Source organism: Fringilla coelebs (genome assembly GCF_963513975.1).
Source record: "Fringilla coelebs genome assembly, chromosome: 9".
Classification (NCBI taxonomy): Eukaryota; Metazoa; Chordata; class Aves; order Passeriformes; family Fringillidae; genus Fringilla; species Fringilla coelebs.
In genome coordinates, this window is record NC_140067.1 from 27628342 (window position 1) to 27656262 (window position 27921).

Here is a 27921-nt window from a genome sequence, read left to right on the forward strand (position 1 = left end):
ACTATCTTAATATCATCATGCCCACTGAAAACTGAATTAAAGCATGGCCTTAGGTGATTTTCATTTCTCTTTAAAGATATTTACATACTGTCTTTATTTGTACAGTGCAGTGACTTGGGTAGGTTTCTGCTTTGGTGGCTGGAATGTGAAATGAAGGATATAGTTTGGAAGGTGCAGTTTCTTTTTTCTTTATTGTTCTTTGCCTGTTCCTTGGTGACTCTCTGCTTCATTGTGGGACTTTTATGTTCGTTGGGTCCTGTCCTTTAGGTGTGGAGTGTGTGCTTTGCTTTTTTTTAGTATGTTTGCTTTCTTACTTTTTTTGGTTGTGGGTTGTGTTGGTTCTTAGCAGTTGTCTCAGCTTTTACCTTTTAGACCATAAGTTTTCCTGCACTCTCTAGTTTCCACAAGATCAGGTTCATTGTGTCTGGAACAGATTTTTTGGTCCCTAAAGTCTTGGGTAGTGACTCTGCATATATAGTTAATGATGATCCATGCAAGGCACTTTTGATTTCTTCAGGGGGTTCTGTGATAAAATCAAATGACACTTTGTACTCACGTTGTGCATAAGAATAAAGAGGATATTGGTCATCTTGACTCTTGAGCTATTCCTAAAACTTCACTGTGTTTGTTTCCTCAAAGCTTTTGTATGTTCTGGGCAGGAAGTTTCAAATGTAATTTTAGGGTTGTATTTTAAAATGCTGTTTATACAGTATTTTGGGGACAGTGTTTGACCCAAACTGAACCAAGAACATCTGCTGTGGTAGGGAGTCAGGCATCAATGTTCTGTTAGCCGTCTGTGAGAGTCCAGTACTCTCTGCTCAGGTTCTGTCAGATATTCCATGGAGGGTGTAATGCTTCATGCTAGATTAACCATTTGAATATAGCTGACATTACAGGGGATTTATTTTTTAGCAGTGTGATCCAAAATACACTGAAATCACGATACAAATGCAAGTTCCACTTAGCAAACTCCAGCAATTGCAGTATACCGTTTCAGCACAATACTGGTGAGGTCCCCGTGTGTGATCTGGAGTGTGCTCACTGTCACGATGCTGGTGACACCAGGAAGGAGTCCGTGGGTTGAAGCCAGCTGACGCTCTCTGAAATTCCTTGGTTCTGTGGTTTTGTAGAGACACGTCTCGGCTGCCCCGTGGGAAGCATTTCCAGCACCAGTTGATTCACTCACACTCAGCTGGGATGCAGTCAGTGGGTCTGACAGAGCTGTTTGTCTGAAACAAAGGGCACTCTCTGCTCCCCTTTGTGCTGAGATCAGTCTGCTCTGCAGCAGCTGTGCTCGGGCACACCCTGCTGCTGCCCTGGCTCGTAGCTGCCTTCCCTTTGCGGGGATCTGCAGGTCAGTCCCTGCGTGGGAATGATCAGCAGCACAGCCTTGGGTGAATTTGCAGAAAAACTCACTGAAGGCAACAGACCCTGCTTAGCTGTGCTGGCTTTGGCTGGGATAAAGTTCATTTTCTCCACAGTATCTGGTGTGGGGCTGTGTTTTGGATTTGTGCTGAGAACAGTGTTGATACCACAGCAATACTTTGGTTACTCTGAGCAGGGCTTACGCAGAGTCAAGGCCTTTTCTGCTCCTCATCCCACCAGCAAAGAGGCTGGGGTGCACAACAAATTGGGATGGGGTATAGCCAGGACAGCTGACCCCAACAGGGTAATTCTAGGTCGTACATATAATAATATAAATCTGGAGGAAGAAGATGGAAGGGATGACATTTGGAGTGGCTTTTGCCTTTCCAAGTCACTGTTACACAGGTTGGAGCCCTGCTTTCCTGGGGCTGGCTGAACACCTGCCTGCCCATGGGAAGCAGTGAATGAATTCCTTGCTTTGCTCGAGTATGCAGGTTTTGCTTTCCCTACTGAGCTGTCTCAGTCTCAATCCTTGAGATTTTTCACTTCTATTCTGCTGATTCTCTCCCCCATCCACTGTGGGGGAGTGAGTGAGTGGCTGCATGGGACTGAATTGCTGGCTGGGGATAAACCACAACAATAGTCTAGATATTTTCATTGTTTGGGTGTGATGAATATTTGTATCAGTATTTTTAGTTTGCTTTCTACTGTCCAGTATGAATGGTATGGTTGGAAGATACCACAGACAGTGTGTGAAGGCTTCAGGCTGGCATAAATGCTTAGGTGTTTGTGCATCATAGGAAACACTCTCAGTTCCACATGTAATTTGTTTCTGAGCACAAAGGCATTTATTGAATTGGAGAGGAGAGACTGAGTGGAAGTTCAAATTAGTGTAACTCAGTTTTGGTAATTGGATATACAAGGTAGGCAGTGAACACTGTGACTCACTATTGCAGTGTGGTGACAGCCATTCCTCAGACCCAGCTGTGCTGCTGTGAACTTCTCTGCTCTTGATCACTTTCTGATATTGCTGTTCACAGATTATTTGGGTTTTGAGCAGAAGGATAGTATAGGAAGTAAATTACTTAGTTATTCCGGTGCGGGGATTTTTTCTATATTTGGCTCAAGTGGCACATTGACCAAAACTGTTGCTGTTACTGTTCCTGTTATGGGAGTGGTGATGTACTTTAAAAGCTGCTAGACATGAGAACATTGTGAATATTGCCAATTCTGGAACTTTAAGGTTGATAAATATATATTTATAGCAGTTCAGTACTAATTTAGCTCCTTAGTATATCCACAGAGTGTGAAAAAATATAAATGTATTCAGGCATACCCTAGTAATGCAGCAATGGACACAAAATAATTATTGTGTAGACAGCTTTGTTAGGATACAGCTTGATGGCAGATGCTATATTTGAAAACTCCATTTTCTTTGCATGGAGGATTTTTTCCTAAATGATTTTCTGCTTATTAAAAAAATTAATTGAAAAAAAGTGTTTGTGTGCTTCATAGAAGTCACTTCTCAGCGTAGTGGCCCTCACCTAAGAGACAGAGTTCTCTCAGCTCCCATCACAGTAACCAGATAGAAAAGGGAAACCTGGATCAGTGTGCAGCACTGCTGTCCCTTCCAGGCAGATCCTGTGAGGTGGAAAGTCTGTCAGGAAATATGGGGAGGAAGTTCCTGTGAGGGGCTGTGGGTTATGTGAGAGGAGTCACTGGGGAAACTGGGCTTGAGCATTTGCTGATAGAGGAGTTAATTTGCTCTTGGTGATGTGAGGCTGAGCTGCCAACTCCATAGGCTTCTATGACAGCTGTAATTTCTTTTAATTAGCACCATCCAAATACTGCCACAAAAAAAGCCCTCAGAGCTCAGGTTTTTATTTTTCCTTGCACAGAAGGACATCCCTAATTCCATCCCTTTTTACCTCCCATTGATATGGGGAAGGGGAGCAGTTGAACTGATGTGAGCCATGGGTCAAATGTATAACCTTTATTTAAGATTACACAATTTCCTCATACTCTCCATAACTGTATCATAAAAAGCCAAAGTGCCAACTTTCCTTGAAAATGTAGTGGTTAAAAAAACCCCAAATTTTTTAAGGGTAGGGTTTTATTAGCAGAGGAGATTACTTTGGGATAAATGTACCATTTTGAGCATGTGGGGGGCCTGTAGCTGCAGACGATGTGACACCTCTGTCCTCCACTGTCACTACATAAGTAAAACTTGTAACACATCAGAGTTTTATTTCTATGCTTTTCCCTTCTGTTAATAAACAAGCTGCAGGAGAGAGGCACTGGGGAGCTGTGCATTTGGCAATATTCCTTCCACAAGACAGTCTGAAGGGTAATGGAGATGGGGAAGGACAGGACAGCAGTGACACTCAGAAGGCAGAGATGAGATTTTTTTCCTTTATATGGTTTGTAATTTAAAGCTTAAGTGCAGTTGAATGCATTTTTAGTGTAGGAATCAGTGTTAATTAAAGCACATGGACAGGGAATGTAACATTAAAGTGAAATGTAGCATCCTCTCTCCTGTGAATGAGAGAGTTCTGTCAGTTTTCCCAGAACAACAAAGGGTAAAATATGGGTGGCTGTCCTGGAAGCTGTAGTGTTTGACTGACATTTGCTACATTGTTCTCTTTGATTGCTTTCCTTTCTGCATTGCATTCTTATGGTGACACTTTAAAATTTGAGGATATTTTATTGCTTAAATATTGGGGTTTTTTAGGATATTTTCTTATTTAAGTATTGCAGTTTCTTTCCTTCCAAGCTTGTCTGTCTGACATACTTGGTTTAGGTCACTTGGAGATACAGCTTTTCAAATTATTTTACTGCATTCATTAGAGGCATTAAGTATGAGCTGCTGTAAAACTGTTTTGTCATGTGGAATTACCCAGTTACCTGTCACTCTCCATTTTTTTTCAGACCAAGCAATAGCTCCGAATTAAACTACAAACCAAAAGTGAATTTAATAAACAGCAGCAACTTTGGAAGCAGTCACCTGTGCTATAGACATAGATCCATGGAGCTGATTTATAATAGTTTTCACACTAGAGGGCACTAACAGCTCATTAATTTAAGCACAAACCAGTTTTTTCTCTGTAACACTGTGGTTGGGTAGTCTTACTCCTTTTATAGTGGATGCCAAAGGCTTCCATTTCTTTGCAGCCTTTTCTCTGCAGAAATGAGAGTCATAGTGTTCATGCAAGCATGCATTAAAAATCAGTCTGTGGAGTTTTCCTTCATGTGTTTTTCTGTTTGGATTTGGTTTTTTTTAGTAAACAATAGTTTGGGTCATTTGTGGAGAAAAGTATAAATTCCATTTTTACTTTAAATTGCTTTCAATGTAATAATTTTTGCTTACAGCTAGTGAATAGTCCTATAAGACAGGAAGTGATAAGATAATACCTTAAAGTTACCTAATAGAGTTAACATATATACTGGAATACACTTTTTAAAGCTGCTAATAAAAGGAAAAACAGAGTATATGAACTGATGTTGCAGACCTCAATTTGATGGGGCTACTGCATATATTTACATATTGATTCCTGGCATAGAGAAAACAATAGGGGGAAAGAATATGGTAAGTCAATACTGCCAGTGACTGATGGATCTTAATGGAACCTTCAGTTGTTTATGTTGGTTTTAAGGATGTTGGTAATCTTAAAATATGGGTTAGAATCCAAAGTCTGGACCTCAGAGTGGTGTAGCCATTTTGGAAGTCCTTGATTTTTGTTAAGGATTTTAGGCACTGCATCTTGATGAAAAGCCCTGCAGAAAGTGGTTTCTGACACCTTTTTGCTCTTTGTAGGAATGGTTATTGGGTTGCCTTGGAGATGATCCTGCTGCTGTAAATGTAGGGCTGAAGATTAATGGTGTGGGCAGTATGGAGCTGATGAACGGACAGTCCAGTGGTGTTAATGTTGCAGCTACTGCTTCAGAGGTAAGGACTGCAAACCTCAGTTGCTGGCTAACTATGTACTCAATTTTTACTTTTAAGTGCACTAAAATGTGAGTTTTTCTTTTTACAGCTGTCATCCAACAGATTCTTGTTCTATGTGTTGGTTTCATACACTCCAGTTTAGTGTGAATAAAATGTAAAGTCCTGAACTTGGCATACCAAAATAGAGCATGAACTTGCATATACCATAGCCAAAGCTGACTTTTTCCATGTTCTCTTCCATCACATCTAGACAAGGAAGCTTTTCTTTTCAAGTTTTAACAAGAATAGACACTCTTAGCACATTAAGCTGGCTTGGCAAGGCTGGTGGGAAATGTTCTTTTCTTTGACAGGTACTTGTGTGTGTGTGTGTGTGTACTGAGGGACAGTCTGACACAGCAGCAGTGGAATTAAATTGTTCTTTTTGTCTCTTGGACTATATTCTGGCATAGGTGGGGGTCCCTCCTGCCCACCAAAGCTTCTGCCCTCTATAAATGAACAGCTTGTGAGCTGAGTGTGTGCATCAGCCAAGCAATGGAGATTGGCCTCATCTGCTGAGGCCTCTTAGTTTGAAGTGAGTGTAGTTTTCCATTTGTCATCTGCTTCTTAAGGAAGAGGCTTGGGCTGAAATTAGAACACTACAAAGTCAATAGGGAGGAGATCCACAAAGTCCTGACTGAAGTTGATTCCTTCCATGAATCTCTGCACTGTAGCAAAGGTGTTTTGTTTATTTATATATTTACAGACGAGTTTTGATAGCAGCTATGTGTGATATGCACTTGCATATGGAAATGGGGAGTACCACAAACAAGAGGAAAGGAAAATTGGAGTCTTGTGTTACCAAAAGGAACCAAATAATCTCCACCACAATTTCACAACTATTGTCAAGAAAGCTGGCATCGGTCTCCAAGACTGTTGTTTGTTTTTATATAGATTCTTGTACTCCCCTTATAATTGCTTCTTGAATCATTGACTGGTTTTTGGCATGCACCTGAAAAATTTTCTTGGAGGAAAGCAACCTTTTTACTCAGCAAAATAGTCTTGAATGTTTATGTGATGTCTGATAAAATAGAGTAAAATATATTTTGGCAAAATTACATGGATTTACTTTAAGCAAGTGGTATTTTTTTTCCTAGCTTGACTAAGAAGTAGGAAAGAGGACTTGTAACTGAAATGTTTCTGTAAGCATACTGGTTACTGAAAATGTATGTCTGGTTTGGAGTTTTTGTTGGTGTTTTCAAAGATTGTTGGTGTTTTCAAAGATTTTTCAGAGAGATTGTAATGTCAGAATCTAATTAAAAGTGGACATCATTATTAAATAAGTATTTTCTTTATAATGTGTTCTTACAACAAAAGTGCTTGAAAATGGACATGAGTTTATTTCAGCTGGCTGAATTCTCAAGGACTCACGTCCACAGCCTTGAAAGCTTGCAACATTAGCAGTAAAATGGCACAGGCTGTCAGAAAGGGCCTTGATTGTGCTGGCCACCCCAGCAATCCCACCCTGTGCATCCCTGGAAGTGGTGTCCAAACCTTTCTGGAGCTGTGGCAGCCTTAGGGCTGTGCCCATTCCCTGGAGAGCCTGGGCAGTGCCCAACCCCACCCTCTGAGGGAAGAACCTTTCCCTGATAACCCAGCCTAACTTCCCTTGACACAGCTTCAGGAATGAATAAATAGAATGTAGGTCTGCATCTCTGTGCTAGAGGAAGTGATTGCTCATAACACAGATGTATTGCTTTAATGTGCAAACTGTATATGAAACATAGGAAGCCAATGTGAAGTGTTTCTTTTTTGAGCCACATTTGTATTTTGCTGGGAAGCAAAATCTTTACTTTGTAGATAAATGTTCATACAATGATATCCTAGGATCTGGTATTTTTTGCAAATGTGTATTACTGTAATTTAAAAACAACACTAAAATTCCTTCTGCTAAATGTCTTCAACAGGAACACATGTAGCTCAGTGTAATTTTTGTAAGCTTCCTTGTTTTTAAGAGAAAGAGGAAGAGAATTGATAACTATTCCCTTGGGGCAGACCTTGTCTTTTTCCTTACCTTTGAGATATTTTTTTCTGTTTGAAATTCAGTGGGACTGTATTGCTTTTGTTGATATAGTTGCTGTTATTACCTTCCCTGTCAATAAAATTGGAATTTAATTATTAATTGGAATATAACTTTTGTGTTTTGAGGAATTCCTTTGAAATAATGGAATTATTGGGATTGGAAGGGATGGTAAAGTCCATGCAGTGCCACCCCCTGCCATGGGCAGGGACACCTTCCACTATCCCAGGTTGCCCCAAGCCCCATCCAGCCTGGCCTTGGGCACTGCCAGGAATCCAGGGGCAGCCAGAGCTTCTCTGGGCACCCTGTGCCAGGGCCTGCCCACCCTCACGCAAAGAACTCCTTCCTAATACCTAATCTAACCCTGCCCTCCTTCAGCGAGAAGGAAATCCATAGAAATCCAGATGTTACTTTGAGGGTCTGATTTTTTGTAGTCCACATCAGGAAAAAAGTCTGTTCTGTGACTGAATTTGAATTGATAATTTACCCAATAGAAAAATTATGTGAACAATGACATTTCAACAGAAATTTTGCTTTTGGAAGCGTAAAAAAGAGAAGACCAAAAGAAGAGGATAGGTCCAAAACATCCTCAGTGGTTTTTTTGTTTCTGCAGAAGAGTAGCAGCTCCGAGTCCTTGAGTGACAAGGGTTCAGCTGAACTGAAGAAGAGCTTTGATGCAGTGGTATTTGATGTTCTAAAGGTCACACCAGAGGAATATGCGGTAAGCAAGTCCAGGAATTCTAATTACTTTGTGTGTGACTCTCCTTTGCAGCTTTTCCTTTGCTTCTCTATTGCTGCACTTTCTTTGCCGGATTTCTGTCATCCATGGATTTTAAAAGCAGATCCTGTTCTTTAGTTCTTCATTGCTTTTATTCTGTTTGAAATTTGAATTGAAATTAATTTATCTTTTTGGGCTCTGCTGTCCAGGTATTTTTCATAGTCTTGTATGTAGCATAGACCAAAGATTCTTCATTTATGTAATGGAATTTAATTCTGACATGCATATTTTATTTGGAAGGCTATACTTGATCTGTACTTGGGTTTTTTTCTTGAGCTGGTTTAATTCTTAACTCTGCTAGTTCTTACTCTAGGAAGCTTTTCTAGTTTTCTTCTTTTGGCTGCACAGAATAATGAGATGTTTAACCAAAACGTTGGGTGATTGTTTTGTTTTTACTCCCTGTGGAGGTGAGGACAACAGATGGTCCCTCTAAGTGATTTAAGTATGTTGCTAGAAAGATTGCTAAGCTCTTAATGTATTTCCAATTCAAGTGATGAGATTCATGAGGAGTTGTCCTGGGGAGATTATTGATATGGAGTAATAAATGTCACAAAATATTCCCATTTAGTTTGTTCTGGTTTGTAATTGTTAATAACTATTTCACTTAATTATTAATGGCACAATTGATTTTAATGAGAACACTGAAAATTTAAAGCAGCTGGATTATGAAGTGGTACTTACACATTAAATTCTTCTTGGCTAAGGATCATAATTAATTATGGGATTTATTCCTGACTGAGGCTCAAGTCATGTGGTTTGGGCCTCTTCTTGCACTGTTGTCAGGAACAGCTGGGCAATGCATCACCTATTTTCCATGGGAAGATATTTTTTGGGGCTGGCTGTCCTTCCAGTTTTATCTTACGATTCCTGTACATAAGGTAAATCTAACTTAGGGAATCTGGGGCTAGGGACATGAATTCCAGTGGAATTATGCATTCAGGCCAGAATGAGTTTGTTGAATGGCTCTACTATTTACCAGTGGTAGATGCTGTTGGGCAGCAGAATAGATCAGTCAGTCTCTGTGGAGCTGCTGTCACTCCCTTGGACAGCAGAATATACAGAGGCGCCTTGTCATGGAATCACATTTCATAATTCTTTTGCTCCACCATCAAATCCTTCTTCTCTCAAATGCAGCAACCTTTGACTCTGTGTGTTCTAAATGTTACCCACTTAAGAAATCTTGGTTAGGAAAAAATCTGTATCCAAATCCAGTGTTTTTCCTGTTTTCATGTTGTGCCTCAAAGTGGGTAGAGTTCTACTCACCAACAGGAATCTTTTAATTAACTATTTCACATTACAGTTATGAAGCTGTGCCTGTATTTTTGGTCTCTATTACTAAGTATAATTCTGCTGTTTTCTCCGTCCTTTAAAAGGAAAAAGGTGAAAAGCAAAAATGTTTCTTTTGAAGTATCTAGTTCTTCATACCAGGTTTGATTTACTGTAAATCAATATGAACCATCTTGCATGTAGAATTCTGAACAATTGAACAAAATCATCACTATTCAGTCCTTTGGCAAGGAAATAATTGATTTCATTTATTTTTCAGTGTTTCTTTACACAACTGCTCTTCTTTGTTAATGTTTGTTTCCCCAGGCCTATATCTACTTTTCCAGTAGCACCTTTTTGCTTTGAATACTGTCTTCTTCTGATCATTCTTGCTGAAGGTTGTAGAAATAAGTAAATTTGCTAAAAACTTAGATACCCTGGAGGAAAAGTATCTTTGACCCTTGATTTTATTTTCTTGGCCACTTCCTTACTCTTCCTGGGTTTAATTCTGCTATATCAGAGAGGTGTAAAACCTTCATCTGGGTTTCAGTGTGGATGTGAAGACCATCAGACTGATGCAGTAGGGCCAAACTCTTGAGGATGCAAAAGCGTGTGAGGTTTCCTGATGGTGGGTATTACCTCTTGGGTTGGACATGGATGTGCTGCCAGTTGCTTTTTCAAAGTATGAGAAAGCTTCTCATTTATTGATAGCTCTTATAAAATGGATGCAGTGCAGGCTGCAGACATGTCTCTGTGACAGCTGAGTGAATACTGTTTAAAATAATGTAATTTATTTTGAAGTGGCAAACTGATGAAATAATTTGTGGGCTGCCTAAGTAGCTTCTTGATTGAGAGGAAAGATGACATGAAAAAGCCAGTCAAACAGCAATAAAAGTAAGTTGCTGCACAAGAGGTAGTTAGCTGTCTAAAAAATGGTAGGAAGCCTTGGCTCCAATGGAAAAGAGTTCCTGAAGAGAGGTAGGGTAAAGGTGAGAGTTCACTGATCAAGTCAGCACAGACATTGTGAGGTCCCATCCTGTACCTTGTGGGATCTTTTCTGATCACAACAGGTCCCTGTGCACACATGGGAGATGTGCAGTTATGTCAGAGGACAAAGAAGAAAAATCTCAAAGATAATGAAGTTTGAAATACACTGCAAATAAGATCCATGCTAGTGATTTCAGTGCCAATGAGACACAGATGTATTTTCAGTTCCCACTCTCTCAAAGACATCATTATCATTTCAAAACTCTCTCTGTTTAGTCGTTTAGTGAGTAAGAGATGAGTTGGACAACAAAAGGTTATAATCCTGTATTTTCAAGAAGCTGCTACCAAGCCAAAGAGAAACCTGAGTGCAGATATTTTTGGTGATTTTATTTCCATATTCTCCCCTTTGGCAGTCATCTAACACTGTCCTGAGTACCCAGGAGGAGTGCTGTTTCATGTAATGGTCCTTTGTCTCACAAGCAAAAATCTTCCAGCCCTTCAAGGAGGCCAGTTGGAACAGGAATGGAAATTCTTATTGTAATAGAGGTGTAAGAGTCAGTTATAACCTTGTAAGCAGCTGGGTGGTTTTAATTCTCCCCAAGCTTGAAGGCTGCTTTAGAAAGGGCTGAGTTACAGAAATGGGTGAGGTCTTCAGGCCCTGCTGCTGCTGTTGCAAATTTATAGTTTGCTTTATCACCTTGCAGCTTCCAGAGAGCTTCCAGGGAATGTATTGAATACCTGAGTGTTGCATAGATTTTGAGGAAGAAGAATCCCATTCAATGAGTATGAAGTAGGACACATTTAAGGTTTCAATGGCCAGCTTTGTAGATGTAACTAGGAAGGAGACCATCTCTGATTGAAAGCCCTGTTTTTAGGCTGGTCACTGCTCAGTTCTTTATTCCTGGGCTGGAAGCCACAGCCAGGCTGGTGCCAGGCTTGCCCCATGGTGTCTGGCCCTGCTGGGGGGGCCCTTGTGTGTCCAGGGTCGGCGTGGTCGCAGTGAATGCTCCCCATTTTCATCCCAGGGAGAAGTGTGGTTTTGAGCACACAGGGCACAATTTGTGGGGGAGGGATCTGTTAGTGGTGCAGTGGCAGTGGAAAGAGGAGGCTGGTGAGGCTGAAGGAAAGAAGGAGAATGCTTGGGGACATGAGCTCCAAATTAAGGTGCTGGCCAACCTCAGGTTGAGGAAATATTTATTTTTTGCTTTACAGTAAATTCTTATTCCTTAGACAGCTACTGTTTAATTATTAGACTGTTTATTACTTTTTGACTCACTTTTCCATTTTATACTTCGACTTAGCCACGGTGGTGTAAATATTTGAGGTAGAATTAAGGGAAGCGCAGCTGTATAAATCCATTGCTTTTTTTTTTTTCCACCTAGTTATCTAAGAAGGATTCTTTATTCTTTGCCCTAGTCCCTGGAAGTGCTATGGAGTAAGCTCATGTTTAAATCTATGTGTATTTCTTTCTTTTTAATTCCAGTGAAGCTTTGTCAAATGGTTGTTGGAAGAAAATACTGCTTATTTTGGAAACAATGTGGAAATAGAGTTTATTTTAAAATGGTTTCAATGAAACAAGGAGAAGTTCTTATGACAGTGAAATATCAGGTTATCTACATCCTGCTAGCTTTACTTCACAGAAGAATGTTAGAGTAAATATGTTCCCAATGAGAGCAAGAAGCAGCAACTTAATTACAGTGTGTGGAGGAACTACTAATGATAGAAGTTTTGGAGTGGACTTTGTGAGAAAACAAGTAGAGCTTCAACACAGGAACTGGAATCCCCTGGTGTTCATTCTGGACAGCAGAATTATTCTCCTACTGATGCTGTGCTTAACAGAGGCTTAGCTATTTTTTCAGTGAAGAAAATATCCTGGCAGCCTGGAGAGACAACACTAAGCCAAGTTGGAAGGCTTAAATATAATTCCTTCTAGAAATTCAGATTAAGGAACAATTTATGAAGTGCTGCTTCAACCAACATGGCTTCAAGTAAAATCAGGTGATGGCAGTGTTCTTCAAAGACCAGAATGCAGACATTTGACTTTTTAAATTTCAAACAGAAACTGAATTTCTTTTTAGACTGAGGGTTTTCTGTCTGGGAGGGAGCAGTGGGGGAAGTGCCCTGTCCTTAGGGTAGGTACATGGCAGGAAAACTTAAGAGTACATACAGCAAGTGGCCTGATAGAAAGAGTTCATGCTTGAGAAGGACTAAAAACGTGGGAATGTAGCTCAGGTCCAGTGAGAACTTTCATATAGAAATGTGGAGAAGAGCTTAATGCAGTGGTCTTAACTGGAACTAGGAGTTCTTAAGTTAGAGGTTTTTGTGAAAGGAGGGTAATCCATGTATCCTCATAGAAAAGAGAGAGAATCAGGAAATATTTTTGAATTTTATTTCATTAAGCTTCTTCATATTCCTCAAAGAAGCAGCACACAGAAATGTAGTTCTGAGTTGTTTGAATATAAAATTTCTGACCCGGCAGACCTCCCCGAGAGAGGGGTAAAACCTCTTTATATGAAGCTGTGTGGTAATAATTTTAGTATTTTGAAGTACTTAATTGTTAACAAGTCCAACTTCTCAACACCCATGAGAGCTAAAATATTTTTACACTTGGCTGTTGGAGACTCCCCAGGCAAGGTCTTTTCTATAGATGCAGAACTCCTGTGGCTGTGAAGGGGTGGGGAGGTGTCTTCCAGCAGCCATTTCAGTGTGTTAATTGGAAAATGATCATGCACTGCTTTTAAAAAATGCTTTTGCCTTGTATAGCTGTTCAAGTGGTTGAGAATTGGGAAATATAATTGTGATATATTAAAAACATACTTTTTCTACTTATATTCTAGAACTGTTATCTAGAATCTAGGGCAAACAGAAACAAAACCTCCATTCAGCTCACCCTGTGCAATGATGAAATACTTTATTATCTAAATGAACTTGGTAGAAATATCACTTCTGGAAAGAGAGAAAATACCATGTTTCCCTATCTCTGCATAATCAGAATGCTTATTTAAATGATAAGGAAGGACAAGTTCACAATTTTGTATTGCACATGTAATTATTTTTATTTTTTTTAAATCTGCAGCTGGCAGCTCCAAAACCAGAGAAGTTATGGTTGGCGTGCTTCATGTAACAAGTTGATTTGAACACTTATAATTTTGGGTTTGAATATTAAAGCATTAAACCACATTTGGGAGAGGGAAACTCTCCAAGAATTTGTATTGGCTGGGTTAAGGAGCTGGAGTGAGAAAAGTTAGTGCATTGTATCCCTCTCACTTGCAGAAACCAAACTAGGGGCTTTGTTTATTGGGGTTCAAATTCACCTTGAGATGGTCAAGGCAGAAGTTTTTTGTTGCTGTTAGAGTTGAGCAATGGCACATAACATAAAACTCAGAAATTATTTTTGAAGCTTTGTAATTTCAAGTGCTATTAATTATACTGCCAGCCTTTCAGTCTGCTTTATTTACTTACTTAGCAGTGAGCAAGCACGTTTTGAAAGAATAAAAATTCAGCCATTAGGCTTACAAATATAGACTTAGAAATATGAGCAAGTTAATGTTTCAAAAAATCTGTTTTGTCAAATGTAGTTTTAGACTCTAATGTGAGTTACTGTCGTATCTACAGACTCAAATGGCTTTTTAGCAATCAGCTTAGATATTCAGCTCTCGGTGGCTTGGTTCATTTGAATTATGAGCAATTTACTAAGCCCAGGGAGCTCATAATGGCATTTCAGGCTCTCTAAGAAAGAAACTGCAATAAGGGATGTTTCTTGAACTAGTGCTTCTGTGATACAGTGTTACTTAAGGTTTTAATAAAAGCAAAAATGTGTCAACCAAGCAAGGAAAAAACCCATCAGCCTAATATCAACGTGGTGCTAGAAGAGGTTTCTCTATTAAAAGTTCCAAAGGTTTTTAAATTGTCAGACTTTTTACAGTATTGTAATGTATTTAGTAGCAATTTCAAATATTTTTAATAATGACCACTAATCCTGAACCCTGACACGTGTGTGTTTTTTTGGTGTTAAGATGTCATTTTTAATACCCCTGTTTAAAATGTATGCATTTACTTTGTTATATGAATTCTGGTGTGAAATTATAATAATACTTTTTATTTCATAAGTATTTCGTATTGATCCCATCTTAAAGCAGTAATTTGGGAGTTTAGGAGACACTACTGAAGCAAATCAAGTTTAGCTAAGGCAGTTCAGGCTGATGAAGAGGATGGATTCTGGAGGGCTAGCAAGAAATACAACATTTATTTTTAAGTCTTCTCTCTTCATTGTGAACAAATAATCAGTTTCCTGGCTTATTTTTATTATGCTATTATTGCAGTCTTGTTTTAGTGAGGGGGATTTGCAGTGAAACATTAAAAACTATGGAAATGCCCATGTCTTTTGTAAGGATCTTTTAATGTGCCTTCTACTTGAATTTTATTGAACTGCCCATTCTTTTCATTTCATCTTCCCAAACCCAACCAATTTTGCTATTAATTTGCTTTACTGAGAAGCATAATGATGCACCCACTCAGCCACATATTCACCACAAGTAATGTGTTTGAGGAAGCTTGATAAACTGAAGCACAGAAATGGGAGGCTGGAGGGGGAGTTCTGTGGCTCCTGTCCCAGGACTGGGTTCCTCAATTTCCAGCCACTCTCCTCACAGGCTGTAGCTCTGCCTGGGATTGTTGTGATCAAGGGCAGGACCCAGCCCTTGGCCTTGTTGACCCTCCTGCCACTGGCCATCGATCCAGCCTGTCCAGATCCCTCTGCAGAGATTTCCTGCCCTCCTGCACATCGACATTCCAGCCCCACGCAGGGGTGTCTGGAGGAAAGAGCAGCCCACTAGAGCATAGACCAGGAAAGAGAGTGTGTAAAAGTGAAGTATGTAATGGGCTTGTTACTTCTCTGGTGTTGTACTGCAAAGTACCAGATGATTGTGTCAGGGTGTTGGTTACAGACAAATGATATATATAGGTTTTTTATGTTTATCGTTGATTGTCAGAATTCCTATCTAAAAACACATTTAGAGGTCAAGATCTGCTACCAAATACAGATTGGGTTGTCGTTGCAAAACACTCTCTTGCCTCATTAGAGCAGGTACATCTCTGTAGTTGCTGACTTTCACTTAGAGCATCCCAGTTAAAATTTTCCTGCAAGGTTGGCTTTCTCTGAGGAGCTGTTCCACCATCCTCGGTGGCATCCAGTGGCAGTTGTAATTTGTGAGAGTCACAAAGCTGTCACTGTGTACCTTGGAGTGTATATATGGGGCACTGCTGTTTTCAAGGAAATGGGAATAAAGCCATGCAGCTGACAGCTGAGGGAACAGAAAAAGGTCCCTGGATTCATTATTAAAAGAAAATTTGTGATACCTAGCTTGGATGGCACTGGTCTTTCTGGGCTGCCTTTGAAAGAAATGGTCTTTTTTTCCAGATGTATAGGCTGTGCAAGATTAATAAATTTAAAATAAGGCTCTGTGAATATATTTCAAAATTCAAAACCTGGTCTTTGACTTTACTCTTTTCAAAGCTAAGCAAACATCCCAGAGTGAAAATGCACTTATTGACTCTGCCTTGCTGGAAAAGAGATGACTGTGTTGAATTTTAACTGTTGCTGAGCAACTGAACAATTGCTTTGCTTTGTTACTCAAATATGGTTCAAGTATTGATTGAAAAGCTGTAGGGATGCTTCAGTAGAACTGTGTAGCTGGGCTGACATTCAGAGTTTGGAGAGGAGCTACCATTGAGCAACTGCAGTCAGCTCCTTGGGGAGGCTTTTATATTGTGCTTCTGAGTTCAAGCTCTTACTGCCTGTGTAACTGCAGGACTGTGCTCCTGAGAATAATTTCTCATCATTTGTTTATTATTTGTGCATGTAAAGCTGGGAGTGTGGGGTTTTTTTGGTTTTGCAGGATGACCCTGTGGTAGAAGCTGAAACTTCTGAAATTAGATATCAAATGAAAGCCAAATAAGAAAAGGAAGCAGAGCAAATGCAGTTCTTAAGCAGCACAGCACTTAAATGGAATGCAAGGTTAATTTTGATCTTAACTTATGTTTTTTTGAAATTTTTATTCCAGGGTCAAATAACACTAATGGATGTGCCTGTATTTAAAGCAATTCAGCCAGAGGTAAGTATTTCCTTAGCTTTGTTTTTCAGTTTAAATAAGAAAAGTGATGCCAGAGTATAAATTTTGGAATTGCCAAGTGTATTTCTATAAATCTTAATTTTTGTCCCAGTTCATACATTTCTGAAGCAGATGGTTTTTTAACAGAAAAATATCTGGAACTAATAGCCTGTTTGGGGACTGATATTGGTATTTAATTCAGCTTGTGCTGGAGATGAAGCATGTGGGATTTAGTGTTTCTGAATGACAAACATCCTGATTTGACAATTCTGATTATAATGTTTTAGGTTTCAGCTACTGATACGTGTTTTAATACTTCTTCCTGTCCCATGTTACCATAACTGCTTCGCTTCTTCTTTGGCAAAATGAAAATGGCTGTAGTGGCATTCAAGATGTGTGTGATCTGTTGGGATAATACAGTGATGATTTGTGTTCTCTCATTTGTTTTTCTGTAATGCCATATTCCTTTCAGATTTTAGCTGACTTGAGCTCATTTCAGCATCTTCACAGTGACTATAATAATTGATGAATTTGTTTTTCCTCATTTCTGTACCATCAGCATTTTCCTGTGGGCATTGTTTTGCACTTTGGAGGTTTATTTTTCAGTTTGTTGTGCATTTTATCAGGGCTGTGGAAGTCTTTCTCAGATCATCAGTCACTTCAGTCCATCACAGACTATTTCACTGGGAGCAGGTCTGTTATGTCACTCTTGTGACTGCTGAGAAATATTTTGCTTCAGGTGGAGAAACCAGTTCAGTCTCTTGGCTGTGATTATTGATTTCATCATTTGTGTTACCTGGGAATTTTTTTGAAGGCTGCTGTTTGATCTCTACTTGAAGATGTCATGATTCAGCTTTCATAGTATTTCAGCAAGGTATTTCCGAGCACTTGTGGATCTCTGTGATTTTTGGTTCATTTCTTAGTTTGATGGTTTGGGTTTTTGGAGTTTTTTGTTGGTTTAATCCTTCAGAGAGTTTTCCATTTGATCTGTTTTGAACCTACATCACAGCAGTACTTAACATTAGCAAAAGTAGTGCACAGGCATACATATGAGAAAAACATTTAGAAGAGTCAAATAAAAGGGCAAAATGCTTTAAAGCTTTGGAGAAGAGTTTTAAAAAAAAGAGACATCCTATCAGGATGAAGATCAGGATAAACATATTCTGCCAATTAAAGGCACTCTAAGGCTATTCAGAAAAGATATGAGAGTGTAGGCAGATATACCTGCAAAGTAATTATTTATAAGAAATCTCTATTAGAATAAGAAAAAATTAATAAGAAAAATTGGTGTGATGCCTTCACTGGGCCATACCCATGAGGGAGGGTGGCTGTGTGACTCTTTGGAGTGTTTGCACACAAGCAGCTGAAGGCTCTGACAGTGTGCAGGTGTTACCTGTGCATCAGTGCTCCTTCACTCTGCTCAGAGGCTGGTGGCTGATGTGTCTCTAAACTGTGCTCATCCCCTGAGGAAAAGGGCTGTAGAGATCAGCTCTCACATCAGAAAAGGCTCAATGCAATTAAATTGCTTTTCTCTTGGTTTGCAGAAGGGAATATCAGATGTGGAAGGCTTAGTTTACCTCAAGGCATCTTGACAGCAGGTTAATGAAGTGGTGTAGATTTCTGAGCTTCCTTCAAGCTTCTACCAGCCTGTGCCATATCCATGTCTTGATTCAACTTGTAGATCTTGATCCATCCCTTGGCATGTACACTCAAGCATTGTGGAGTTTGTAATTAGAAAACAAAACACCATTGAGCTGATTTCACCTGTATGAAAGGGCTCCTAAACTGAGTGTTCAGTGAGTGACTGAAAGGCATTGATAGACTTCGGGTTTTTCATTCTGAATACTGATACTGAATTTCACAGCTCTCATCTGTGTGCATGGTGGGAGATGATGAGCAATGTTTTTCCCCAGTGTGCTGTGATTTAAAAACAGGATGTTTATTGCAATTTCTAATTCAGCATCAAATCTTCATTATACAGCTTGTGAATCTCCCTTTGCTTCCCAAACTGCAGAATGGTATCTGAATTAATTTTTTTAGCCTTTAATGTGTATTCATTTATTTTCTCAAATAAGGTTTCTGAAAGATGTACTCAGAGATGCTTTATTTTTTTAATTGCTGGAGATGAATTTTCATTTTTTGGCTGTGTGAGCAGTGTTCTTTTAATATCTTTTAAATTATTGTGTTGTGCCTTCCCCATTGGGTTAAAATATTTATTAAATTATTTCAGGTGACTTTTTTAAAATAAAAAGCAATACCAGAATTTCATCTTGATTATCTTAACAACAACAAAAAAAAAAGAGCTGAATAACACTTTCCAAAGGTAGTAGTTTTTCTTAGCATCAAAATCAATGAACATGCTCACAGCACACCTACATACTTTGGCAGCCTTTTGCCTCTATCTGTAGCAAGTAAATAGAGTTATTTCTGTTTATATTCAAATTTCTTAGCAATATTGTGGGTTCACACATGTGCTCAAGTTCCTGCACACCGCCCACTACAACTCACTATTTCATGCTTGGAGGAAAAACAGCCTGGAAGCTCAGTGTTGCCCCCAGAATCTGGGCTTAAGGGAAATGGTGGATCCCTTTACATTTGGGGTGAGCCAGAAACAGGGACTTGAACCGTTACCATGGTTGGATACTCTTTAGTGACACAATCCTCTGCCTGAGCTGTGTGCAGGCTCTATCCCTCCTGGGTTCTGGAAACCACCTTCCTTCATTAAAAACTCCTGCAAGTTACTTCTGAGAAAGGAGAAGGAATTACTGGTTGTTTGTTAATTAATAGTTAATGGGCTGCAGTATAAGAAGTAAAGATTATAAAGAACACATCTCTCTGACATAAACATCTGTCTGTATGAAAGCAGCCAATTTGCATTTTAATTTTAAGGGGGGGAAAAAAATTACAGAGTTCCCCCAGTCAGTCATAAGATTTCCTTCTCTTCCCTGGGAATGGTGAGTGGTATGTTGGTTTTTGTTCTCTCCCTCTTGTAGTGGTTGTGGCTTTCTAGAGAGCAGTGACTGCAAAACTCTGCTTTACTGTAAAAAAGGGAGTCTTAGACTTGCTTGGCTGTGCTGCTGGTAGTTGTGTTAACATTAAATAGCAGCCACAGACCCCTTGCAGAACACATCAGCTTGCCTTTTCTGGAAAATCTGATGACTTGCTTTACATGTTTTAGTATGTCATCCAGAATTATTTGCCCATGTGTTCATATTGAAAATCTCTGCTAGGTTATTGTCTTTAACTTCTTTGTCCCCTCTGCTTCACCAGACTAGGCAGTGAAAAAAAAAAAATCACTTACCGAGTATTCTTAACCTCTGCTTACCCTGAAGTTGTGGAATGGTTCCACTATTAATCTTTGCTTCTTTTCTCCTCTTTTTGAAACTTTCCCTTTGACCTAAATAAAGGTTTTTGTGAGAAACACGATCTCGCTCTCTGCTGTGTAGTACAGGTTATAATTTAAATGTTCCCACAGTATTTTGTTAAGGAAAATAAAATGCTATGTATTCAGAAGGGAATAAAAACCAGAATGAGTTACAGAGAAAGTTCAGGGTTTGTATTCTTGATCCTATGTCTTTCAGTTTTTCAGATCAGTTTAAATGTACCACATTGAGTAAGAAATTGGTGGTTGTAGTGATGTAGCTCCTGTTCCTGAGCTGACTGGCAGACTAAGGAAATAATCCTGGGGAATACTTCAGGTTTGAAACTTCTGGTGGAAAAAGTAGAATCGTAGAGGAGGATCAAGAAATAGAGAAAGTAAGAAATAGGCAGCACAGCCTATTTAGCAGAGAAGTGAGTGTTTTTATAGAAGAGTGGTTTCTCAGTTCCAGTGTGGTGTGTGAGTGTTTTATTGCCATCATGAGTGCAGTCAGGTGTGTCCTTGGTGGGACTATATGGGAGCACTCCAGGTCAAATCCAGGTGGGCAAACACCTTGGTGGCTGTTCTTCTGCTGGTGGCATCTTGGGACAGTGCCAAGGGCAGTGAGGTCACACAGGCAAGTTCTGGCAAGGGGCAAGAGGATTCTGAGCAGGGGTCCCCTGAGGCAGAAAGGTCAGGTGGTCATCTGGGAAACCTGACAGCAAAGAGAAACCACTCTTTCAGTTTGAAGATGAGAGAAAAGGAAGTTGGCTGCTCAAGGGAGAGGGGTTTTGTAAGTGAGATGAGGAAGTGTTTCCTGCACTTCCTAAAGGGAGGGGGAAATGCTTTTGGAATTCCCAAAGCTTTGCTCCTCCTGTGTCTGTCCCTGAATGGTGGTGTGGATGTCACCCTAGGCTGTTGAAGAATCAGAAGGAATGGCACAGGTCCTGAATGCCCATGTGACTGTGCCTCAGCACCTCTGGAATAAACTTTGGATGTGTGTCTTCCCAGGCAGGAGCAGGATCCTCTGCTTTGCAGTATTCTCAAATCTCCTGCTACTGATGTCTGTACCCTGTGGGTCTGTACAGGGCCAGGGCAATGGGGAGCTTCTGCCTGGAATCACTATGAGTTTTTCACTCTGTGATGAGAATTGCAATTAAGGGACATGGCCTGAAATTGTAAGAGTTTCACATTTTCCCAAAACCTGAGGTGACAACTCATTTTTTCCTGCTGTTAAGGAAGGGTTATCAGATGCCAGTGAATGAGTTCCTTTGTGTTCCTCTGAGTGCAGAGCTGTGATTCCAGTAGAAACAAGAGATGCTGAGGGATAGAGAATTTAATCAAGTCTCTTGAATGGCTCCCTTCTCCAGTAGCCTGCTCTCCTTTGGACCAGCAGTAACTCAGGGGTGTATGGTTGTCTCATTGAAGTGGAGGTGTAAGGACAGGGGCATGTGCTTTCCTGTGCTGAACATGCCAGGTTTTCCAGGGTAGATTTAAGTGGCACAACTTTGTAGTGAAATTTGCAGGAATACAAATACAAAACCAGAAATTCTGCATTCTTTCCTGTGCCTGGCCAAAATCTCTGGGTCTTCTCTAACAAATACCAGCACACAAACTTCAAGTAGAAGAATTCAGGGTCCCTCTTAACTGGAATGAGATTCTTTAGTAGTTTTGGGTCATTGGTTAGAAAGATGCTAAGAAGTTTCTGATTTTAAAAAGTCAAAAAAAATAGAACTTGGACTATGCAGATACCAAACTCTTTTAAACTGTGTCTTAAATGACATAATTATTGGTTACATGTTGAGTCATCTTATCTAACTTATGTGGTAGCTGGATGTGTATGTGAATCTGGCTTCAGTGTGGAGTTTTCAGCATGGTAATAAAACAGAGTACTTCAGAGGGGATGATCTAAAAGGAAGACATGAATAAGTAAAAAGGAAGGGCTGTACTTTGCTATTATGCTGCTTGAATAATTAAGCTGTGTCTATTTTGATTATTTTTCTTGGTAGCACTGTGGAACAGGTTGTGTGCTGAATGTCTTTGCATCTATTCATGTGCTGTTGTATACAAACAGAAGAGCTCATTTTGGTACATGTAGTTATTTATGATTTTAATGAAAACTTCTTTGTTGAAATTAAGTGATAGTAAATAACAAGATGATGTGGTTTCCCAAAATAGGCTCCTTTGGAAGGGAAAATGAAAATAGTGTTTCTTTTCTTGTTATTGCAAATGATGACTTTTTTTTTTTTTGGTATTTCTTTAATGCAACATGCCAAGTTAAAAGCATGTCTTAAATTGAGTTAACTAGGTGTATCATCTCTGTAAATATCTTCAGAAAGTGATTAAAAACAAAAGAACATTTGGCTGTCTAGGTCAGATTCATGTTTGAAGCAGGATCTTCTGTGGTGACAAAATTAGGAAAGCTCTAATTCAGCAAAAGATGAATGGTAATAATCAATAACTCAGCACAATTCAGAAATTACACTTGTGGAATCTCAATTTTCAGAAGGAATCAGAACAAGTGTAACTGTATTACTTCAATGTGTTGTTGCTCTGTTATTTTAAAACTTTCTATATGCCTTTGACTCTGAACATGTGTTATGCACTAAATTAAAGAAGTGAATTTTCATCCTTGTTCTCCCAGGAGCTGGCAAGCTGTGGCTGGAATAAAAAAGAGAAATACAGTTCTGCACCAAATGCTGTTGCTTTCACCAGAAGATTCAATCATGTGAGTTATTTTTTTTCCAGCATTATTACATGTACACATTTTAGAAAGTCTATGGGATTAAGTGTTCTGGCACATCACTTTGATTTTGGATCACAGCTGATTACTTGACAGCTTCAGGAACTCCTTTTAGCAAATACTTTATCTGTAGGGTATGCAGAAAGACCAAACTAGTGTTGAAGAAATATTCTGTTTTAAATAGCAGCAATCGATGAAAAGTGCACATTTTCCCCAGAACTCTGGCTGTCTTTTATATGAAGACAGAATCATAATTACAGGTTAAAGACTTGCCATACAGGATTTCTGGACTTGTGATTAGAGGTAATTTCCTTCTGTGTTAGTTGAGTGTCTATGCTTCACATAATTTTGTCCCTATAAATAGAAGCCTCTTGTCAGCATAGTTTCCTTTTTAAGGTGATTCTAGAAAAACTTTTTAAAATTCCAAACAATTTTTCTGTTGAAAATTTGTTCTTTAACTCTCTATTTCACATAATTTTTAGGTAGTATATTTGAGATTTATGTTTTTTTAGCTCAACAATTTCTCTGTGTAAAATCAAGTATTAAAAGAAGAACAGATTTCTCCCTTTCTCCACAATTAAAGGTGGAGTAGTCCAGCTGTGGGGTTACCCAATCCTGTCTCAAAACTGTGGTGCTCTTTTTAAGTAATGCTGTATTTTCTCTTTCAGGTGAAGTAATTCTATTACTCTCATCTCTTATCTTGTAAATGTTTAATAATGTCTCAAACTTACAGGCTGTCTTGCAGAATTAACCTCTGTACCCAGTCTCAGACTTACAGAGACCTTTGTTAATCATCTGAAACTGAGACCAAACCTCTCAACTTTTCAGGGTTTTTTTCCTATCAATTCTTATGTATTCAAACTTCCTCACTTTTCATGGTTGCTCTCATTGAGGATATGATCAAATCCTATTACTTTTCACTGACAACACTTAGAATTTTTCTTAACCTGCTGACTGAAATGCTTGTCTGGCATTGGGTTTTGGACACTTGCCTGATTCTGCCCTGGACTGAAGAGAAAATGCTACACTGCAGATTTTCTGTGACTGTACCATCTATTGACATCCTGGGGGGTTTGGTCAAGAATTTGGGATTTTTTGGTGGGTTTTTTGGGTTTTGGTGGGCTTTTTGTTTGTTTGTTTGTTTGTTTTGGTGTGTCTTTTTTTGGGTTTTTTTGTGTTGTTGCTGCTGTTCTGCATTTAGTTGAAACTTCCTTGATCTAGCTTTTGAAGTTGCTCCTGTTAGAATGTATAGGCTGCTATAAAAACATTCATGATTTTGACACTAATCTCTCTGATTCCTACATTAGCTGCCTTGCTTTTTCATGGAAGTTGACTCTTCAATGAAATGTTTCGTTTTGCGGAATATTGTGGAATGTTTTTGTGGTGAAAACCATGTTAGGCAGTGAAGGACTTCACTTCTCAGTTGTTGTTATGTGCTCTACTGAAGGACTGCAGGAACTGCCTGAAGTCAGCTTCAGACATACTAAAGAATGGGTAAAATATGCTCAGTAGTCAGGAGGGAGGGGAAACCTTATCATGGGAATAAGGACTTCCATAAAGTTTCTATCAGCCTTTGTTCTGGCCTCAAGGAAGCCCTCACTATAGGAGTAGAGAGGGGAAAGTACAGATGATGTTTCTGCTCCACTTACCTGGGGTGTTCTAATGCTTAGTCCTAAAATAAATAAGCAACAAAGTCACCGGGACTTGTGGCCTTGTCAGGCAGGAATACATGTCAGCAAAATTTTGTTAACCTTTGAAATTTCACTGGGGTTAAATTAAGCATTATGCATCTGTCTCTTCTCTTTTGCCCCCAGCTTGCCAAAGGAAAACCATGAACAGCTCTCACTTCTTAAATAAAGAGAATATGAAATGACTAACAGCTGCTTCACAGCAAAGTGATGTGCAGGTAGCCTTTGGGAAGCAGTGATGGTTCTGTGCAGTTGATTACATTCCACTGAGGATGAAGTCAGGCAGTTCCAGCATTAGTTATGGGATAATTGGATGTGCCTGTGAAAACTGATTGACTTCAGGCAACAGAAATCAGTTGAATCCTTCCATGCCAGGACTCTCCTGTTCTTGGAGAATTCATTGTTCAGTGGTACCCCATACAGATCTACATATCTGTTATAATTGTTTTTAAATATGCAACTTAATGTGCTAGTTTTGCATTAGTTTATATTTAGTGAGGTAGGAAGAATCTTTTTTTTTTCCCTAAACTCTGATCTCTCATTTTCAGCTTTCTTCTGAAAGTGAGTTGTAGACTTGATGTTACTGGTAAACCTGTCAGAGTGCACAATTGCCAAGTCCACTTACTAGATCATTGTCTTACCTTTTGAAAATAAACTTCTATCATTTGTTTCAAATAAACAATTTTTTGAAGGTGACTGTGTAAAAGTCACTATTGGTCTCTTGGTTATCAGAGTGCCTCAACTGAAAACCTCTTTCTTGAGATTTTTGTTTAAATGGGAGTGGAACTGTGCTGCCAGAGAGCTTAAAATATTAGAGAAACTTGAAAGCTAGATTCAGTACATTGGAACCATTTTAAAGGAAGAGATCCCACTTGCCAAAGGAAAATTTTATGTTTTACTGACTGTATTTATAGGTGTTTTTCACGTTTTTTGCATCCTTTTTTGACCTGAAGGCAAACATTGTATGAAGAACTTTTTCTTTAATATTGTAGTGTTGCTGAATTGCAGTGGATTTAACTGGGATTATGGGAAACTAAGGAGTGGAGTGGTTAGTAGGCATGGAAGATACCTGAAAGGAAAAGCTAGAAACTATTAAAGGGGTATTCTTCAATTTCCCTATTTTTTGATTAGCACAGAAAGCAAAGGTAGTTTTGGAAGCAATGACTATGATCTTAAAAGCACCAGTATAACAGAACTGGTATTTCAGATAGGGCAAACATGGGATAATTTAAAAATCTTAAGATGTGATTCAAGAACAGATATGTTCAAAGTTAAGCCTGTTATTCTCAGTTGACCTTAATAGGGAAGAATATAAATATACAATTGTATGTCAAGGCTTTAAATGCTGCATTGAACTGGTACCAAAGGCTGTCAGTCATGTTGCTGATTGATTGTGGTATAATAACATTTAAATGTAGCAAGAGAGGATTATATGGAACAAATATGTATTATTTATGCAAAGAATGAAACAAAAATATTTATTTGAATTATTGCTTTTTCAATATGTGCAAATGCATTAGGTTATGGTGCTGTCTAAAGAGACCAGTTAATAGACATGAGCAGCCAAACCCCAGTGTTTGTGTCAGTAAAAACACATCAGAGAGGACTGGGAGTGGTTGAAGTGGAAGTGATTTAGTGTGTTTGGTTCTGTATCTCCTGCCTGCTCTGTCACTGGAGGGACTGGAGGGCTCTAAGCTTCAAAGGAAATTTGTTCTGGTTTGTTTGGGTTTTTTTCTTTTCCTGCAAGAGCCTGGAAGTGTTGAGCTGAGGTCTGGCTTGGACTGGGACAGAAACCAAGCTTCCTTGGGCAAACAAGAGTGTTTGTGTCTCTGTGATGCCAGGGAACTTCCACAGAAGTCAGGACAGACGGAGGAGATTGGGATTTTTGTTCCGATGGAAGTGCTGGAGTGTTGCTCTGTGTTCTGAGCAAGTGTGTCACAGTCTGGCCCATCACAGGCATTCTCCTGTTACATCAGCACTCTCTGAACTTCAAATCAAAGAGATTTGGGATCTTAAGGCGTAGTGCTGTGTGTGTTGTCCTCACCTGATTCTTTATGATACAGAAATCTGTGTTAAAAATTTAAATTCCCTTGATCTTCAGTGGGAAAGCATCTCCTTAAAAACTCATTGATCAATCAGAGAAAAAAAAGTTCTTTTTCTCAAGCTGTGTAACTACAGCAGAGCACCAAACTGAGGTCAGGCTTTTTATGACAAAATTTTGAAGTACTGCCAAATATTTTATGTATTCAGTACTTCTGTATTCGATCGGGTCATAGAGTATCTCAAGTTGGAAGGGGCCCATAAGGATCAGTGAGTGCAAATCCCTGCTCCTGGCAGGACTAAGAAAGGACACCTTCAGAATATTTAATTAAAGAAAATACTGGAGAAGACCTGGCAACAATCCAACACATACTTTTTGTTTTCTAAACAATAAAGAAGGTGCAAGAATTTAAATTCTTTTTTAATCTCACTACCCCTGAGATTGTCTCAGCACTTGGAACCCTGTCCTTAAAGGAAAATTATTCTCTAACTAAACAAAGGGAATGGCAATCTCTGTCATTTAAATACAGATACTGTCATATGACTTTCAGATCATTACAATTTGATGATGTACCATCAAAAATGAGATGATTTTCCATATTTTCTCCTTTTAATTCTAAACAGTGGTTTCAAAACTTTGCTATTTTTGAGTATGGCAACATATTGAGATTTTTTTAATCAATTGGAACCACTTTTTGTTTGTGAACAGATATTTTGCTTTGCAAAAAAGAAAAAGAGGAAAGAAAATGAAGAAAAATGAAAGGAAATAGAAACCTGAGCTCCATGGTTAATACTTTCCTGGCTAATACAATCTTAGACAAACAGACCAAAGGAAAGTGATTCTTATGCAAGGTCTTTGTGGGGATTTTTTGTGGGTTTTCTTGTCATTCTTCCATTTCTCAGTTCCAAAGAGCTGTTGTGATTTAACATCCCAGTTTTCATTAGTTCCCTGTAGCTTCACTGCAAATGTAATCATTTTGGAGGTGTGGATCTTCTTGTGCTCTTCTTTGTTAGGAGCTGTCATACGAACAAAGTGGAACAGGATATTTCATTTTTCCAGTTGAGATTTTGGCCAGGAACCTGTTTACAAGAAGTAGTTGAGCATCACTTAAAAATCAAAGCATCATGACATGTTGAAACGTTTTCATGTGTAAGAGTAAACTTACAGTAAATTTCTTCATACGCTGTTTTCAGTAGTTTTGTAAATACCAGTCATGCTGTATCTTGATGCTAATTAATGTTTTCCTATCTCATAGCAAATACAAGAGTAAAAGCTGCAGTATTTGTTACCCTTTGTTAATTCTTTACTACTGCTTTTTTACAGTTACAAAAGTTTTTAATTTTTATCATTCTTTGTCAGGGCAGAGAGTGGCAGGGAGCAGAGAAGAGAAAACAGTGGAGTTTAGACATATTACCAAACACTTTTAGAGTACAGCCTTTATGAGACACTCATGGAAGTATGAAATGCAGCAGCCATTCTTTATGCTGAATTTAGCAGAGATCTTCCACAGCAGTGAAGTCAGTCCTGGAGAGCTTAACCAAGAGTATGGTACTGTGCTGTACATCAGCAGGTAATTGGCATAA

The 27921-nt window shown here is 39.0% G+C and overlaps 1 protein-coding gene across 2 annotated transcripts in view; it reads left to right on the top strand.

Moving 5' to 3' along the window:
• Positions 1-27921, top strand: part of RALGPS2 (Ral GEF with PH domain and SH3 binding motif 2) — a 111010-nt gene that overhangs the window by 17601 nt on the left and 65488 nt on the right. For both annotated transcript variants that reach the window (XM_084211888.1, XM_084211887.1), the window contains exons 2-5: positions 5180-5311; positions 7981-8088; positions 16461-16511; positions 22511-22594. In XM_084211888.1, coding sequence (XP_084068014.1) covers positions 5255-5311; positions 7981-8088; positions 16461-16511; positions 22511-22594 — 300 coding nt within the window. In that variant the 5' untranslated portion in view covers positions 5180-5254. The remainder of the gene's footprint in view (positions 1-5179; positions 5312-7980; positions 8089-16460; positions 16512-22510; positions 22595-27921) is intronic.